Source organism: Ciconia boyciana, chromosome 18 (assembly GCF_034638445.1).
Source record: "Ciconia boyciana chromosome 18, ASM3463844v1, whole genome shotgun sequence".
In the NCBI taxonomy this organism is placed as follows: Eukaryota; Metazoa; Chordata; class Aves; order Ciconiiformes; family Ciconiidae; genus Ciconia; species Ciconia boyciana.
This window is the reverse complement of record NC_132951.1, coordinates 6,096,951-6,115,261: the sequence shown is the minus strand read 5'-3', so window position 1 is coordinate 6,115,261 and position 18,311 is coordinate 6,096,951. Positions and strand designations below refer to the sequence as shown.

General features: G+C 60.1%; 1 protein-coding gene across 1 annotated transcript; it reads left to right on the top strand.

The window, feature by feature from the left end:
* The first annotated feature begins 9,326 nt into the window (after window positions 1-9,326).
* PRDM12 (PR/SET domain 12) lies at window positions 9,327-17,537 on the top strand. Its single transcript, XM_072883300.1, has 5 exons — window positions 9,327-9,540; window positions 10,416-10,606; window positions 11,622-11,777; window positions 16,031-16,142; window positions 17,155-17,537. Exons 1-5 carry the CDS (start codon window positions 9,327-9,329, stop codon window positions 17,535-17,537), a joined length of 1,056 nt encoding a protein of 351 aa, XP_072739401.1.
* The last annotated feature ends 774 nt before the right edge of the window (window positions 17,538-18,311 follow it).

The window sequence follows — 18,311 nt, the reverse complement described above, 5'->3', positions numbered from 1 at the left end:
CTTGAAATGTTCCCAAGTTCAGCAATTTGTTTTCCATTATTGCTGCCTGCTCGGGGCGGAGGGGCCGCAGCCATTAAACTTCTTTGTGTTGTGAGTCCACGATGGGCTGGAGCGGGGCAGGGCAGGAGGCGAAGAGATGCCTTGGCACCTCACGAGGGGCCGGTGACCTCTGGGTTCCTCCAAACCCTACTCCAGCCCTGCTGCCATCCTGGTCTCGGGCTGTCCAGGGGGTCCCGGGGTTGCTGCGATGGTCAATCCCACCCCAGGGCACCCCGCGTTTCACTCCAGGGTCTGTAGGCAGCTCCTTGTGTCTCCTGGCTCTGGTGCGTTGTGCAGCCCAGAAGCTGCTGTGGTGCCTTCAAGCCATGTCTGTGGTCTCCAAGAGAGGAACCAAGTCTCCTGCTCAGCTCTGGGCAAGTTTAATCCCCGAATAAAGCAGATTAAGCACTGACTGCATTAGTTTTTGTGGCAGGGAGGGTTGGTTTGCCCTTGGGCAGAAGCTGGACGCTGCAAGGAGCAGGGCAGGTCCCCAGGTCGCCGCGTAGGAGCCGGCGCGTGGGCAACATCTGGGGCTTTGGGGTCCGTGAACGGCGGTGGGGACGGCACAGCCTTTTCCTCCTTGAGGGGCACCAGCAGCCATCACGGGGCCGTGCCCGGGTGTTAATCCCGGGGGACAGCGAGGAGCTCCCACAAGGGGACCTTCAGTTTGGGGAGCGCTCTGCCTCCGGAGCCTGGCATGTGGGGACAGAGGAACTGGAGTTAAAGGACATCCCAGGTGAGTGCCCGGACGGGAGGGCCCCAGCTCTGTCTCGCTGGCTCCTGCTCTTTCCTATCTTTTACAAACAACGTTCCTTCCTTCCAGCACGATCCTTTTCCCGAGGCCTCGGCACAGGCGCACGATGGCTTCGCTCCCCCCGGCATGAATCCATCGCGGTTACATTCAGCGGCGCATCTTTTGTGGAAGGGTGCGGGTGTCTTGGCCCCGTGTCCCGTGGGGCTGCCCGGGCTGCGCGGCACCTGCCCCGCTCTTCTGGCAAAGAGACTTATTTCTAAGTAGAAATTTATTGCGGTCCTTCTGCAAACCATTTCTGAGCAGCAGCCTGAAAAAGCACGTCACTAAAGCATCTTGTTGGGTTCACGATGACCCCGATGCTCTCCTGTGCTCTATATTCGGTGTGCCTGAACAGGCAAAGGCTATTTTGGGAGCAGAGGGGAGACTTTAAGATAGTCTAAAATACTTTCTTTAATTTTGCATGATTTGAGAACGAACTACATCATGGACATTGCGAGTTAAACCGAAATGATTATTGAAAGAGACAACCAGGCATGGGACTTTTTTTTTCTTCCCTGAGTATTAAATATTTAATTGCATTAAAGCAACAGTATATTTACAGTAAGCTGGGTGGGTGATGGACGGCGTGGTCGGAGGGAGAGCTCATGGTATTTAACTCGAGGCTTTTTGACACGATGTGGATGTTTGTGAGGTCCCACCTGTGCTGCTGCTTCTCCTGCAAACCCACTTGGTTCATCTCACTCTCAGGGGGATTTTCGGGGCTGTTGGTGCTTGTAGGGTTGTGGTGCGGGGCGAGGAATCGGGATCTCGCGGTGGCAGGTTGTTCCTGTGCAGATAAAGGTGTTGGTGTATCCTGTTGGTTTAGCCTTCATTTGGCTGGTTTGGAGGTTTTTCCCCTGGATTAGCTGTGAGTAGCAGCAGTGCAGAGCGGCTGTCGCAGACGGGGCATTTCTCTGTCCTCTTAGGGATGGAAAAGACACAAAGGGAATTTTCCACAACTTTTCATGCTGGAAATCAGCAGAAACCGGGCACTGGAAAACTGCTTACAAGAGGGACACCGGAATTAGGTGATGTGAGGATGAGCTGAAATAGCCACAGCTCCCTGGTCCGTTGGCGAGAGGGGAAGGCAGCCCCTGGAGCCAAGGGCAGCGAGCGGGCGGGCACCGAGCCCCCGTCCTTGTCTCAGCATCACCTTGGTGGGTGCTGGAGATGGAGAGGGATGGTGGGGAGGGACCAGCCACCCCTGAGACAAGGGGAATGGGGTGCCCAGGTCCCCCCTGCCACCTCCCTCCAGGTCTGGGGCACCTGGTTTGAAGGCAAGCGACCCAAAAGAGTGTCTCTTGATGTGGGGGCAGGTACCAACAGCCCCCCAGATTATCTTCCCACTCTGCCCCTTATCACTTGAGGAAATCCTATTTCAAGGCCACTATAAAGAAGCCTCTGATCTTTGCAGAGGCCGGCTCCGTTCCCCTTTAATCCCAGCCAGGCCGGGGTGCAGGTGCCGCGGTCCTGGGGGATTAGACGGTCCCTTCCCTTTGTGCGAGCCGTCACTCACCGGCAGCCGTGCCCCGGCGAGCCGCACCGACCGGCGGGGCTCCTTGTTTGGGCCATTCACCGGGGAATATTAAACTTCGCCACCATGGAGTCATTACATGGGGAGGCAGGGGCTGCCGCTCTGTTTGTTTTGGAGAGAATAGGGCTGGCAAAGGGCAGGAGCCACGGGAGGGCTCGTCTCTCCCGCCTGCCTCCTCGGCCCATGGCCAGGGTCACCTGTCTGCAGGACGGCCCCGCTCCCGGCACCCATCCCTGCCCTCCGCCTCGGCTGGGCATGGCCTCGCTGCCTCCAGCATCTCTGGGCTTGTCCCTGCCCTTGTCCCCTGGCCCCGGGGATGCTGCCCGGCCACAGTCCGGGGAGGCTGGGCTGGACACCTCGGACCCTGGTCCTGCCCAGCCTTAGCTGCCATCTCCCGACACCGGCTCCTGCAACCCCCCGTCGCAGCCAGCCCGTGGGTACGGCAACCGCTGGAGCAGCACGGCCAGCGTGGCCCTGGCCCAGCCCTCATGGGGAGCAGAGAGAGGGGCAGGGGGAGTGACGGGGCTCGCACACAGCCTGTCCCCTTGGGCAGCTCACCCTGCCCTGCCCTGGGCGCTGGCCCTCTCCAGGCTGGTGTCTCAGCACGGTCACCAGCGTGGGTCCCAGCCTGGCAGCTGGAGCTACTGCTGCAGGAGAGATGGCAGTGGGGCGCGGGAGAGACGGCGGTGGGATGTGGGAAAGACAGCGGTGGGATGCAGGAGAGATGGCGGTGGGATGCGACTGTCCCGTCCGCAGGTCACTGCCAGAAGGGAGGAAAGGGTGCAGAGATTTTCCTGCTTCTCCAGTCCAAAAACCGCCTCACTCCCTCCTGCTCCATGCTGTCGGGGAGGAGCCTCTAATGGTGGGGAGCACCTTTGGCATCCACCCTGGGTGCAAAGACCACGGAGATGAGGGCTTGCTTGCCTGGCCCCACAGCCTGGCCCCAGCCTCGCCAGGACCCCCAGGGAGCACCCAGCCACTTCGAGGAGGTTGAACCCCTCCGTGCCTCATTCACACCCAGCCGACACATTTGGTCGTGGGCAAAAAAGCCATCGTGAGGCTATTTTACACTTTGTGTTTCCCAGCAGCTCAGCGAGGGCCTCGTGGTGCTGGGGCTGCCTCAGTGGGTGCTGGCATCCAGCCGCCCCTTGCCACCAGCCCCGCTTGCCGAGCCGCAGCACTGTGGAGGCAGCCGAGAAGTTACCGCCGTGATTTGCTACAATCATGTTTCATTTCGAGGCCGCCTGAGCCCCGCGAAGCAGTCGGACATGGCCGGAAAGGTGCAGATGGTGGTTTTTTCCTCCCGTTTGCTTTTGTGCACTGTGACCCCCTTGCCGAAATAATCCTGGAAATACTACTTAAAAAAAAGAAAGGGGGAAAAAAAAGGCAAAAAAGCGAGCGAGAGCGGAGGGGAGAGCACTCAGCATCTCTGCTCGGCTCCACGGCCTCCCGCAGAGTGAAATGGAGGCAAATAATGCCCTAAAGCTCCTTTTCCAAGCAGTGCAATCAGCTCGCCTGGTTTGGAGGGGCTGCAGCACTCCATGCTGGAGCGCTTGCCAGGAGGGTCACGGCTTCACCGCACCAAACCCCCCTGCCCAGAGCTGCTGGGCGCCCGCCGAGGGGCTGGCGCTGCTCCGGGGCACCCCGAACCCTCCCCGCTACTCCTGACCCTGCCGGAGGAGAGCAGGGACAGACAGGCAGCGCGCAATTTGGAGGGGGATGAAGGTCCATTCGGCTCCATCCCGTGGATGTGGCACCTTGGGGACGGCCGCTCTCCTCCTTTTTGCCCCTGGGGAGGCAGCACATCCTCTGCACCACCCACCCCTGTGTATCTTGTGTTGGCACGGGGAAGGGGAACGCTGGGGGTGGCCCTGGAGCAAGGGGTGCACCCCTGGGGACCCCCCCTCAGTGCCACAGGCCAGTTGCAGCCCCATCGGAACGTGATGAAGCACCCCAAGCGATGGGGCAGGGGTGCTGTGTGGGCCCCAGAGGGGTGGGTGGAGGTGCGGACAGGTCTCACCCTATGGGGGGGACATGGGGACCAGCAAGGGACCCCGTGCTGGGGTGGGGGGCAGCCAGCCCGCCGGACACCCCAGCCCAGGCTCACCCTGGGCATCGCCTCGTGCCCCCGCACCTCCGGCTCCGGGGTGGCCGTCAGCAGCGGTGGGAGCGTTCCCGGGTGCAGGTAACATTTGGGCGCATTCCCATAATCGAGTGCCGCCAACTGCTGCGGCAGCAGGGCCGGAGCCCCCTCTCCAGCGCCGCTGTTTGCTTTGCAGCCTCCTTAGCCCCTATTGAGGCTTTTCAGCTCCGGCCCCTTCAGGGGGTTTAAGTAGGTAAAACCTGAGGAAGAGGCTATTTTCCTCCCTCCCTTTTAAGCCCTGCCTTGTGCCCAAAAGGCCCCCTTGTTTCACGCGTGCCAGTCACCTGGCTGGGCCCCCAGCCCCTTTCTCTCCCAGCCTCCCCTTTCTTTCTCCTTTCTCTCTTTTGACTTTTCCAGGAGCCCTCGCTCTCCAAACGAGCTTCAGATTGGATCCAGATTGAGGTCCCTTTGTCTTTCAAGGGTTGTACTAAGCTAATTAAATGTGATCCCAACAAATAAACGCAGATCTCCCCATTACATTCAGGCCTGCCTTTCAGGCAGCACCGGGCGGCCCCTCACCCCCGCCCGCTGCGCACAGGGTCCCCCTCATTGAGTCCTGGCCATTGAAAGCACTGCCAGGATTTCTTTTGTGCCGGGGGTCTCCGAGCCCTTTTTCCATCAGAAAAGACCCCCAAACAGCAGCTCGGCCTTTGTGAGTTTGCAAGCAAACGCCAAAGAAAAGCCCCCTGAATGCTTTAATAAATGACACATTTAGCAACTTCGGAGGCGCCTGGCTCCTGCGGCAGCCGCAGGGGTGCGATGATCCCTCCTGCCCCCCCTTCCCTCCGGCTCCCGGGGCATTTGCAGCCCGTGGAGGTGCGGGGGATGCGGCCAAAGCAGCTGACCGCCTCGGCTCCCCGCCCGCCTCTCGCCGCCGTTCCCCCTTCCCCAGAGCTCGGCGGGGCGCACGGGGCAGGTGATGGGGTCGGTCCGGCCGCGCCGCGCCGGCCCCGGGCACCAGGGCGCCGGGCAGCGGGCAGGGCGCAGCGGGGCGGCCGGGGACGGGGGGCTTTTGAACTCGGACCCCGTGCGTCCCTTCGCCTGGTATTAGCGCTGGCAAATCCAAACCCGTCTTTAATGACACACCCCACCCCCCACCCCACCCCGGATCGGGGGCTGCGCTGGACTTTTCTCAGCTCAACTAACATCTTTTTAATGACTTTGGGAGGGGGCAGAGCCCGGCTCTGCCCTAGAGCCTGGATTGCTCCAAACAGATGTTGGGGCAGAGGGAGGGGGATGCTCTTCCCTGCTAGGGACTTTCTTCTAGAGTTCAAACGAGAGGGGAGCTTTCAATCACCGCTAAAAATGTATTTCTCCCCATTGAACAATGGGCTCCTTTCTGCGCCCGGGGGGACTCGGCTGCGATCGCGTTTCGGCTGCCGGGGAGGAGAAACCTCCTGTTTTAGAGCAGGAAAACTCAGCTCCGAAAAGAGCTCTTTCCCGCACCGGTTATTTCGCAGCTCCGCGTCCCGTCTGTCCTCGCCCCCCTTACAGAAAAAAAATTCCCCTCATAACGAAGAAATAAGAATAATTCCGCGGCCGTCGCCGTCCCCCGCCGCGCACAGGAGCGGCCCGGAGATGTTCGCGGCGAACCCGGGCGGCTGGCAGGGTCAGAGGACCGAAGATCGGCTGCCACCGGCCCGGGGCAGCGGCGGCTCCGCGTCCCTGCGCGCCCGCGGAGGCAGCGCCCGGCCGGCTCCGTCCCCGGCGGCCCCAGAAGAGTTAAATTTGAAAGCAAATCAAATTCCCATTGGCCACTGTATATTATCTCAGCAGTCTTCATCTGATACCTCTTTAATACAGAAAGGAGCTTTTCAACCCCTTTTTCTCTCTTTTCTCCCCGCCACTCTTTAAGAGCAATAAATGTTCAACCGCAATAACTATAAATCAATCTCCGCTCTGTTCGAATCCTATTCATGCGGAGGGCTGGAAGAGGGGAGAGAGCTCCCCCCTCCCCCCCGCCCCCCAAAAAGCAGCTGCTGGGCTCTAATCTCCTTTCTTGCACTGTCATTCACCCTCATTTTTCCTCCATCACCCCATCCCTGCAATCTTTTCTTGTTTTGCTTTTCTTTTCTCTCTTTGCTGCATTATGATCCCATGTCTCCCCTCATCAGACCCCAACCTTGTCCAGATCCTGACCATCCCCTTGTAGGCTGTGAAAGAAAAGAAGAGTCCATGGATGTCAAATTGGTCTCAAAAAGACCATGAAAGATTGATTTGCTCCACTTTTCTTCTGCCTGACATTATTTCTGAGGGTCCTGAATGGGAAACCAGAAAGTCTGGGACTGGAATAAAGATGTTCTCTCTGTAAGGGGGAGACGGGGGGGAAAAATGCCCATTTACTCCTGGCCCATCAACCCTGCAAAACAGAGCAAAAGAAAAGAGGACTGTGGCTATTCAAAGTCAGACCAATATGTACACCTCCCAACAATATGCCAATATACTGAGGGCTTCTCTATTAACACCCATGAATATTAAAGTGCTCACTAAACGCTCAGAAGGAACTTTGGGAATATACACATGAAAATACAAGCAGCATTGTGCGGGGCTCAGAACAATGGGGCGGCGATAATGGCCCTTCTCTATTAACAGCCATGAATATTAAACTTGTTTCCTCTTAAATGTTAAAAAGGAGGGATAGCTGCGATATTAAAAAAGAGAAACGAGGCCGGGGGGGGGGGGGGGAACGGGGACGCACACCCCAAAGCACCTTCCTAGGACCGGGAAGAAGCTTTGGGAAACAGCTGGGGATATTTAAAACCACGCAGAAAATGGAAGGATTTTTTTTTTGTCCTCCTTCTTCCATCACCCCCCTCCCAGCCCCCCGCAGCCCCCCGCACCGGGACCGGGGCTGCCCCGCAGCCCGCACGGGAGCTGCGGGGTTTTTGAAGAGCGGCTTTTTTTTTTTTTTTTTTTTTTTTTGTCCCGGGATAACTTGAGGGTGGATGTGTTTCCTGGGGGGGAGGAAAGCAATCCGAGGGGCTGGCTTGCTCGGCGGCCGGAGGAAGACGTGTGTTGTGAAAGCTTTCCACCTGATGCGTTATATTTAGCGAAGCTGAAATATTCACCCGCCACGCCACGGCTCCTATAGCCAAAGTCCAGAAAAACAAAGTAAACTTATTTTTACGCATATTAAAACCCAAACCAAACGCTGGCAGGTTATTAACCTCCCCTTTCTAGGGCAGCGCTGCCTCTCTCGGGGCAACACCCTCAGTAACGGCAGGTTTGGGTTGATTCCTGACATTTTGCGCCTCTTCTTCCTGGGTTAATAGAAATAATTGCACCTGGGTTGTAACACCATTTTCGCCAGGCAGCCCTGCCAAGGGGAAAAGCCGCCCGACAGCCTCACCCCATAAAATCCTCGCCCTATAAACCCCCCACCCAGGGCTGGGGCTCGGGGGGTCGGGCTGTGCCCGGCTCCTTCTCCGGGCGCGGTTTGGACCCGGCGGGGCCGCCCGGGGGTTTGGGGTGCGGGAGCCGGCCTTGGAGTGCTTAAGGAATTTGGGGGCCCATCTTTCTTCCCCCAGCTCTTTACAGCCCTCTTCTCCATGAAAATCAAAAGAACAAGGCTAAGGAGAGGGCTCTAAGCTCCGACACAGCAGGATTGGGTTTAAATCCAGGAAAGATTAACCCTTTGCTGAGCCGGCAAAGCGGCGGGCCCCGAGGGAGGGGAGCACTGAATTTGTGGGGACGGCTCTGGTGCCACCTTCGTGGGGGACAGGGGTGGCTGGGGGCTCCAGGGGCTCGGCGGGGCGGGGGGTGGCGTGGGCGCCGTGGCTGGCCGGGGAATATTTTTGGGTGCGGAGATGGGGATGCTGCGGCGGCAGAGCCCCGGAGATGCTGCAGCCTCCCCCGGGGTGGGGGGTCCGGCCCTGGGGGGACGAGGCAGGACACGGTTGCCATTGCGGGGAAGTGGGGGATCCACTCCGGCCCCTTTCACCCGTGGGCACAATTCCCGGACCTTCCCACCTTCCCCTGGGAAATGCAACGGGGATGCGGGTTTGGGGACCGGCCGGGCGAGCCTGGCCCTGGGTGCAAGCGGGGACCAGTCCCGGGGGCACGTACCCGCCCCGCTCTGTGCTTGGGGACCCTCCGCGGGATGTGGGGGGCAGCGCCGGCTCTTCCTGGGGCCGCCGGTACCGACCCGCCGGGCCGGGGATGCGGGGGGGAAGCGGGGAGCCGCGGCGGCTCGGCACCCGCCGGGGGGTCCCCAGCCCGTTCCCCCGGGGCCGCGGGGGCCAGAGGCCGCCGAGCAGCGGGGGCTGGCGGCGTCGGGGCCGCCGATTTCGTTGTAGCGCGCAGCGGCCCCAAAGCGCCGCGTTTCACCCCCAAAACGAGGGCGGGGGCCGGGCGGGGAGCGGGGCCGGGCGGGCCCGTGCCCGAGGCTGCGCCCCGTCCGTGGGGCACCGGCGTGGGCATTTCTGCCGGTTTCGTTGCTTTTTGGCCCTGCCCGGGTGCTGGCCAGGGGCAGGTGCCCGGGTTTGGGTTTGCCTTTGCCTGGGCCGGGGGCTGAGCCGGTGCGTGTGTGTGTATGTATATGTATATGTGCATGTGCGTGTGTGTATGTGCTCGTCGTGTCCCTCCCTCCCTCCAGCCACCCCACCCCCGGGGAGGGGAGGGAAGGGGGGGGGGCCGCTCCGACGGCTCGCTTCGCTCCGGCAGCCCCAGTCTCTCCGCCAACGTCAGGGAGGTCATTAATAACCAATTAGGAGGGTCAATGAAGCTCATATATAGCCGGGCGGGAGCCGCCGAGCGGCACGGAGCCCGGCCCGCCGCCCGCGCCCCGCCGAGCCCGGCCCGCCCGCCGCCTCGCCCCCATGATGGGCTCGGTGCTGCCCGCCGAAGCCCTGGTGCTCAAGCCCGGGCTGAAGCCGCAGGGGCTCTCCCTGGCCGAGGTGATCACCTCCGACATCCTGCACAGCTTCCTCTACGGCCGCTGGAGAAACGTCCTGGGCGAGCAGCTCTTCGAGGAGAAGAGCAGCCCCAAGACCGCCTTCACGGCCGAGGTCCTGGCTCAGTCCTTCTCCGGAGGTGAGTGGCGGCACCGGACCCCCCCCCCCCACCCCGGTCCCCCCGGCCCCCTCCATCGGCCCCGGGACCGGCCCCCGGTGCCCGGCGGCGGGATGCGGCTCCCGGCGCCCCGCTCTCCCCAGGCGTGTAATAGCAGTTGACTGGGGAAGAAGGGCTTTAAATTCATTTGGTTAACTTGGGCTTGACCTGAGAAAGTTCCCACTTAAACCGCGGGCCGGGGAGGGGGCCGGGGGGCCGGGGCCGCCCCCCATTCAGCCGCCCGGGACAATCTCTTTTCTCTCGCCCCGGCATCGCCGGGGCGTCCCGGCTCCCTTTTCCCCCTCTCGGATTTCTGTTCCTCTCTTAATTTACCATGAAGGCTAATTCCATTTCCATTCACGATATGTCAACCATCTCATCTCCCCATTTTGTAAGAGGAATTCCTGGGCCCTTTTAAACAAGCCCTTGCGCCATTCAGGCACAATGTACCGCTACAGCATTCCTAAAGGACTAATGAATTTAGAATTAGCAATTTCTTTCTAGTTGAGTTTAATGAATGCAGATCACTTTAACAGCATGACAAATTGCTGGATGGGCCGAAATAGACACCATTTAACCCCCTTTCTCAGCCCCGCTCCCTCGCCCGGCCCGGGCTGCTTTTCCCAGGTACCTCCTCAATGCCCCGGGGGGAACCTTGTACCGCTTTGTCGGAGCTCGGTTGGGCGTTTAAAAGGCTCAGACCCGGGATTTGGGCTGGGGCCGGTCCCCGCTGCCCCCCCTCCCCGGGCACCCCGGCGCGCCCCCGGCCCTTCCCCGCGGCCAGGCCGGGGAGCGGCGGGGCGGGAGGGGGGGAAGGCGGCGGGTCCCTTTTCCGAGCCCTCTCCCGCCGCCCGCAGAGGTGCAGAAGCTGTCCAGCCTGGTGCTGCCGTCGGAAGTGATCATCGCCCAGAGCTCCATCCCCGGGGAAGGGCTCGGCATCTTCTCCAAGACCTGGATCAAGGCTGGCACCGAGATGGGACCGTTCACGGGCAGGGTCATCTCGCCGGAGCACGTGGACCTGTGCAAGAACAACAACCTCATGTGGGAGGTAACGACCCCCTCCCGTACCCCCGGCCCCGGCTGGCCCGGGGAGAGGCAGGGACGGGGTGCTGAGACCCGGGGGCTTTGTCCTGTGCTTGCGTGCCGCCAGGCACCCTCCCCGTGCCTCAGTTTCCCCGTTCACGCAAAGACCTGGCTTCCTCCAGGGCAGGAGAAGGGCAAGGCTTCTTCAGCCCTCGGGGTGCAGCCAGCTCTCGGACGAGCCCCGAAACGCCGTTGCTCGTGTCCCATGCAGCAGGATCACATCCTGCCCTTCCCCATCGTGGTGAAACACCTGGCCGGCAGCTGCCCGCACCCTGCACGGCGGGCGAAACCAGCTCTGCCCCGTGCCCCGCTTTGTCCCAGCCCGGGTGCGGTTAACCCTGAGTGAAGCAGTGGGGTCTGGGGGGATCTGAGCTGCCAGGACAGCATGCATTAATGCCCAGCTAGTAGAGGGGGTTTTCCTCTTTTTTTGTTTGTTTGTTTCTCTGAGTGTCAGACTTGCACTTTTTAATTATTATTAATTATTATTTATTATTGTTTTAATTTTATGCCTAATAAAAACTTGCCTCACCTTTCCTGCAAAGCATCTTCCCCTGAGGGCCAGGTCTGGCAGGCACCTTCCTCCTCCACCCAGGGATGGCCCTGCTCCTGCAGGATGCTGAAGAGCCCCTTCGGGGCCGAGCTGCTGGTGGGGCTCTGCTGAGAAGGGGCTTGAGGCAGGGAGCTGGGTTATCCGGGTGGGCATGGGCTGGTGGGGCCAGCCGTGCCCATCCAGTGAGAGCAGGGCACCTTTCCTCAGCCCCACTGCGGATGCGCGGTCCAGCACCACGAGCAGGAAGGGTTTGGGCATCGCCCGTCTGCAGGCAGCAGCTCCCGGCTGCTGGCAGGGTCTCAGCTCCGAGGCCGTGCTGGCTTTGAGCTTGTCCCCGGCTGGGGCTGGGGACTTTATCCCAGAGGCAGGAGGTGGAGGGGCTCTGTCCATTGTGGCAGCGTCGCTACCAACCGCTCGCTCCCCCTCCCAGGTCTTCAACGAAGATGGCACGGTGCGGTACTTCATCGATGCCAGCCAGGAGGACCACCGCAGCTGGATGACCTACATCAAATGTGCCCGGAATGAGCAGGAGCAGAACCTGGAGGTGGTCCAGATCGGGAACAGCATCTTCTACAAGGCCATTGAGGTAAGCGGGGCTGGGAGGCAGCCGGGTAGCCGCAGGAGGGGAGCAGGGTACTGGGACCCCCCGCCCCGCAGACCCTCCCTTGTTCTTTGGGCCGTTGCTGGGGTGTCTGTGGGAGCACAGGGTGGCTTTGCCATCCCTGGCACCCAGATCCCCTGGGAAAGGCCATTGTAAGGGGTTCAGGGAGACCCCAGGGAGCAGCAAGTGGCTCTTCTCCTCTTTGTCCCCTTTCGGTGGGCTCATGGGGTGATGTGTGCTGAGCAGAGGGAGAGCAAACGCTGCCCAAGCTTATTTGGGGGCATAAAGTGTGAAAAGAGCTGCAATCCTGGCTCAGCTGGGGCTTTGGGCAGGAGCAGGGTTTTGATGCTTTCTTGCAAAATGGGATTTTGTGCAGAACCTGTTTCCCTGTAGCAGGGAAAAGTTTGGGGGGGTTTCTGTGAAACCCAGGTGCCGAGTGCAGGCTGTGCCTGACTCTGCACAGCTTTTGCCCAGGGGGTCACAAGCGGCTCTGGCTGTAAACGCAGCGTGAGAGGAGGATCGCGGCTGCCAGAGCCGGGCAGGGAGCTGCAGAGCGGGCAGGGTGCGGCGCTGGTGCAGCCGTGCCTCGGGCTGTCTGCAGCGGGCCGTGGGGAAGGGCCTCATCCTGCCCGGCCCATCCATGCACTCCCATACAAAGCGCTGGTGGGTGCTGGCCCGGCGGGGAAGCAGGGGCAGGCGCTGGGTCCCAGGGATGTCCCAGGGCACAGGCTGCTGTGCCGCGGGGTGAAGGCTGGAGGTACCCCCGTCCCACAGCTCCCCGCAGGAGATGCTGGGATGGAGGTTGGTGTCCAGCTCCCTGGCATCGTTGATGCTACGTGCGTACAAGTCACGCAGTGCCAGCGGCGTGACGGCGGGGACCAGCCCTGCTTGCGTACGGTGTGCCCATAACCCGATGCTGTTGCAGGTGGAGGAAGGTGGTAGGTCGGGGAGGTGTCCCTGTGTAGCTGCTTCAGCTTAGAGTCACGAGAGGGAACATCTCCCATTCCATCCCAGACCAGTACTGTGGGACTGTGCCTCTCCAATATCGGGTCCAGAGTCTGTGCAAGAGGGTGGGCTCCTGCGGCTGCTCGCAGCTGGGAGAGGGTCTTAGCTGGGAAAGAGCACAAGTGCCCGCTGGTTCCCTAGGCAAGGGCAGCTCCCTGGATTCATCTGGGCTCCTGTGCTGGCTTACAGAGGAGCAGATGCTCAAATGCTCCACAGCACAGGACCACAGCTCAATCATGCATTGAGCCAGCATCAGGGCTGGGTTTAGGATTGCCGCAGTGGGATGGGAAAGGCGAGTGGGTGTGTAAGAAGAGAACAGGTATTTTCCTTTTTCTGCGGGAGAAGTCCTGTGTGCTTCCTCAGGGTTCTGCTGCCTTTCCCCGTGCAGTGTTGCAAGAGCCCCAAGTGCTTCTGTGCTGCTCTCCCCACCCTGGACACCCCTCCATAGGCTTCAGCTGTACCCAGTTTTAAGACCTGATATTCTTGCGGGCAGCTGTGCCTGTTGTGACAGCAGCTTAATTGCTTTTTATTACTGTACTTAAATTATACAAAGAAGTAAAATAATTCCAGGTAGCTGTGGTGTAATTAGGTATACAGCCATGTTGCTCACCCCTTGTGTGTGCACGGACGATGGGGCAGGTGAGCCGGTATTTGGGAGGTGTGTGTAGACGCCCCGTACAGTCACAGTCAATCTGCAGGCTTGCTCCCGGGGCTGAAGCAGCGAGTACCAGAGCAGGATGAGTTTAATTCCCTCAGCACAAGCAGCAAAGCTGAAATGTTGAGAGTGCTGAACCCTGAGGGACAGGGAGGTGGAAGTGGGGATGAAGGGTGCTGGCTGTCACACTGTGGCATGCTCCCCGGGCACGGCAGGCGCCCGGTGGTGCTCCTGCTCCTGCTGCCACCGGGTTGGCATGGGTCCTTCCGTGCCGGGAGGAGCAGAAGGAGCCGGGGCTTTCTGTGCGAGAGTGTGAGGAAGGGAAGCATGGAGTGTGCGGGGAGCTGGGTCACAACCGGGCACCACAGGTCGAGGAGCTGCATCTTTCGTGGGCTCCTCATTACCAGCTGTGCCTGTGCAACACGCCTGCAGGCACGCGTGCATGCACACACACGTGCAGTCCAAAACCCATTGCTTGTTCAAACTCATTGGGGTTTGTGCACCCAACAAGAAAAGGAAAAGCAAGAGAGGATTTTCCTTTTGTGGTTCTCTCTCTGCTCACTAATCCCCTAGCACAGAGTCGTGGGCACACAAATGCAGCATCTCGGACCCGAGCGAGCTCCCTGCTTGTTACCCACCGCTCCTGCCTTCTCGCCTCCCTCACCACAAATCCTGGAACAGCTCAGTCTCGGGCAGCATATGCAAACACCGATCTGATCTTAGCGGTGCCCTCTCTCAGTAGCACATGTGTCCGTGCACGGGCACTGTCACCCTCCATCCCCTGCACAGCCTCCTGCCCGCTGCATCCCCTCCCCGGCAGGCACCGTGGGCTGCCTGGTTCCTGCTGCTCTGCACCCACCTCTGCTGCACCATGACTCCAGCACAATATCTCTTAGGATGCCTTTCTCACCTACCCACCACAAAATCAGATTTATTGGGTGCCTTTTTCACTATTTGCCTTTAATATTTTCATGTGTTTTGCCCGTTCCTCCCCTCGCTTGCTAGTTTGTTTTTCCCATCCTCTTCCTCAGCAATTTCAAGTTGCCGCTGCTGGAAAATAAAGTGAGGGCAGCAAGTTTGGGCCTTGGATCTGAAGGCCACAAGATTCCTGAGGGGCAATTTAAATTGCTTTGGGGTGTATGCACACGGGTGCTCACCCGCTGCTGGCATATGTGCACCAGCTCCAGCAGAATATAAACATGCATGCACACATGCAATGTGTTTTATCCTTTTGGCGATATTTTATTCTATTTGCTTGTATTAAAAATAACTCATTTTCTGTGAGAAGAAAATGACATCAAGAAACAGCACCAATTTGGGATGCAAAATGATATCAGCTTCCCCTGCCTCCCAAATTCCTACTCTGCAGCCCTAGTGAGGTCTTTACGCAGACTGACACTTAAACATATGAAGTCAAATTTCCACTGCTTTCAGGTGCTTAAAATTAGGCACATCTCTAGGGCTCAGGTGATCTAACTTATGATCTGTTTTTCATGTGGATGATGGTTTTCTTGGACTACTCTGTGTATGGAAAGCCGCCCCCTGAAACAGGGGACTTTCCCATTTCTAAATTTGGTTCTTAACATTAGGGGCCCGCAAAGGAAAAATCTGCATATTTTTTATAAAGTCATGGTGTTATTAGCGTTGCCTGAAGCAGCTGCTCCGGTGTGAGAGAATTCGTCTTCCCAGCCACGGCTGCTTCACATGCGGAGCCTTGAACGGCGTTTCCTGGCTGCTCGCTCCGGCCGCCCCGGCAGTGCAGGAACATACCAGGAACAACAGGGGAAGAAGTGCCGTTGTTTCAGGAAAACAGGAGCGTGGGTGGTGCAAAGCCCTTCCCTGGCCCTAATGATCTCCTTGGGCTGTTGCAAGCACCAGGGCTTTGGTCTGGGATGTAGGCAGCATCTCGCACCTGAGCCACGCTCTCCTATAGCAGCCCCCGAGCTCTCCTCTGATCCCCGGGCTGACAAGCCCTTCACTGCCACATCTGCATTTCCACCTGCTAAAATAAGCCCCAGTGGGGTCAGGTGGGAGATGCTGCCTGTGCCCTACAGCAGGAGGGTGCCGATGGCTCCATCCAGAGCTGAAACGCTCTGCAGGAGCACTGAGCTGAGGCTCCGTGCCACGGCTCCCTGCTTTGGTCTCTGTCACTCGTGCCTCGCTGCAGTTCATGGGTCCACAAATGGCTTATTTCTCTGTGTGCCTCCATGTCCTCGTCTCCTCAAGCTGCAGGGACCTCTGGGTCCTTCACTCCAGAGACCCCAGCTCCGTCTGCATGCTCTGTAGCTGTTTATTTGCCTGTCACGTTGTTTGTGGCCCAAGCCTGGGGGAGACCCAGGTGCAGGTTTGTGCCGGTGGTGGATGGTGCTGAGCCGTGCCATCGCCTCCAGCGTCGCAGCCTGGGCTGTGCTGTGCCTGCCTGGGGGGGTGCTGGGGACCGCTGGCAGGTCGCAGATAGCAGCAGGGTCTCACGGGAGATGTGATATGGACAGCGTAGGTCTGAAGCGACTGGCCGAGGATGCACAGTGAGCCATTCGCCGTCCCCTCCCGACACCACTGACTGTATCTCTCTTTTTAGATGATTCCTCCGGACCAAGAGCTGCTGGTCTGGTATGGGAACTCCCATAACACCTTCCTGGGCATCCCGGGTGTGCCAGGACTGGAAGAGGAGCAGAAGAAGAACAAACATGGTAGGTAACACCAGAAACAACCACGGGTGCAGCATCCCCGCCCGTTTTCTGTTCACCCTGTTCCCAGCTCTGAGGCCATGGGGTGGGCATGGGGCAGGGACATCCTAGGGGATATGTCAGATCCCCCAACTCTCTGGGGACAAACACAGGGACTATGAGACAGAGCCATACAGCTTGAGCAGGTCCCCAGTAATTCGGGGGGTTGCCTCCAGGCTGGTTTGCCCACGGCTATTGCTGGTGTGGTGGCCAGCAGTTGCTGCCTGACCCAGCCGGGCAGGGAGGAGCAGGGCAGCGGTGTGAGCAGGAGGAAGGCAGCCCCAACACATTGCAAAACGCCGAGTGTATGCAGCTGCCTATGTGCCCTCTCTGCGTTTAACACATCTTTCCCCAAATCACCATCGCAGGAGGCTTTTCTCTCCCGGGGCTTTTGCTCTCTGCTTGTCTTGGTGGTTCCCTAAGATGCTCCTCTGCGGGCAGGCAGCAGAGCTCTCGGGCACTTTTGGGGGATGCTGTGTTCAGAGCCAGACCCCATCGGTGCTCCCCAGCCCCGTTCCCTGCTCCGAGAGTGCCAGGTCGGAGCCCAGTGAAGCAGGGGGAGAAGCTGGGACCAACACGGGATGGCGTGCTGCTGCCGAAGGGCCCGGGCTGGTGGTGAGGGCAGCGTGGCTGTGGGCTGGGGGTTCCTGCGCGCGCACCCTCCAGCTCTGCTAGCAGCCCAGGGAGGGGAAAAGCATTTTTTGTGCCCATCTATAGGGGAGACAGGTCAGCTCGAGTGTTCCCCCTCACCTAAATTTGGGTGAGCCTGCTCCCAGCTCTGGCCCCATCCCAAAGCCCCGGGTGTCAGCCTGTGATCCCGCTCTGCCCGGGGTGGGTGTCTGCTCATGGGCATCCTCAGCGGGCAGAGCAAGGGGGTACGGGCGGGTTATTTAGGACAGTCAGCACCCTGGGGCTCGGGGAGGGTGTGAGCTGCTGTGCCAGAGGGCAGTGCCTGACTGTCCCCTGTTGTCCCCAGAGGACTTCCACGCGGTGGAGACGGGGGCCAGCACGACGGGGCGCATGCGCTGCGTCATCTGCCACCGTGGCTTCAACTCCCGCAGCAACCTGCGCTCCCACATGCGCATCCACACCCTGGACAAGCCTTTCGTGTGCCGCTTCTGCAACCGCCGCTTCAGCCAGTCCTCCACCCTCCGCAACCACGTCCGCTTGCACACCGGTGAGCGTCCCTACAAGTGCCAGGTTTGCCAAAGTGCCTACTCCCAGCTCGCCGGGCTGCGGGCACACCAGAAAAGCGCCCGCCATCGGCCCCCCAACGCCTCCCTGCAGGCTCACTCGCCGGCCCTGCCCGTGCCCCATCCCGCCTCCCTGGCCCATCACATCCCCACCATGGTGCTGTGAAGCCCTGGCGCGGCAGCGGGTTTTCGGACAGCAAAGACTGGCGCTGAGACATGCAATGAACCGGGGGGTGTTGGCCCTTGGCAGAGCTGGGGGGCAGAGGCAGGGCTGCTTTGTGTGTTGAAGGCGGGTGCTGGTTTATTTTTGGAGCATCGCCGTTTGCGTGGGGTTTGGCGGGCTGGTCGGTGAGCGAGGGGACCCCCCCCCCAGCTCTGCAAGCCACTGGTGCAGCCGCATCGTGCGGGATCCTCCCCGGGGAGATGCGGTGTAGGGTGGGCTGCTGGTCCCTGGGGTTGGCAGGGGGAGAGGAGTGAAGGGACGCAGTGGGACGTCCTGCGTGGATTTGCCGGTGTGCTGGGGGAGGGCTGGAGCAGCCTAAAAGCTGGGCCTGGATGAGTCACGCCTGGATTTTACAGATAATTTGATGGAAATAAAAATTGCCCTTATCCCTCGTCCTCCGCTCCAGGGAGTGTCCAGCAGAGACACGCGCCCCGTTGAAAGGCTGGCACAGCCCTGTTGCGGCCACCCCGTTCATGCCTGTTTACCCCAGGGACAGCTTTGGCCCTGGTGGCTCTTTCCAAGGGACACATTTCCCTCCTCGGGAGCCCTGATTTAGCAAACGGTCGCGTTTTCCCCCCCCGAATCCCCTTGCCTGCCCTCCTCCAGCCCGAGCCATGCGTTGGGGTTTGCCCGACACCTCCGAGCGATGCCGTGGGCGGAGGGGACAGGCCACGTGCCACGGGGACACCCCCAGCACGACGTGCCAGCTGGAAATGC

Excerpts from the sequence above, each read along its gene's own strand:
- PRDM12 (XM_072883300.1), top strand. The coding sequence starts at position 9,327 with ATGATGGGCTCGGTGCTGCCCGCCGAAGCCCTGGTGCTCAAGCCCGGG. Across the intron at positions 9,541-10,415 it reads GGCTCAGTCCTTCTCCGGAG|AGGTGCAGAAGCTGTCCAGC; the intron begins GTGAGTGGCGGC and ends CGCCGCCCGCAG. Across the intron at positions 11,778-16,030 it reads TCTTCTACAAGGCCATTGAG|ATGATTCCTCCGGACCAAGA; the intron begins GTAAGCGGGGCT and ends CTCTCTTTTTAG.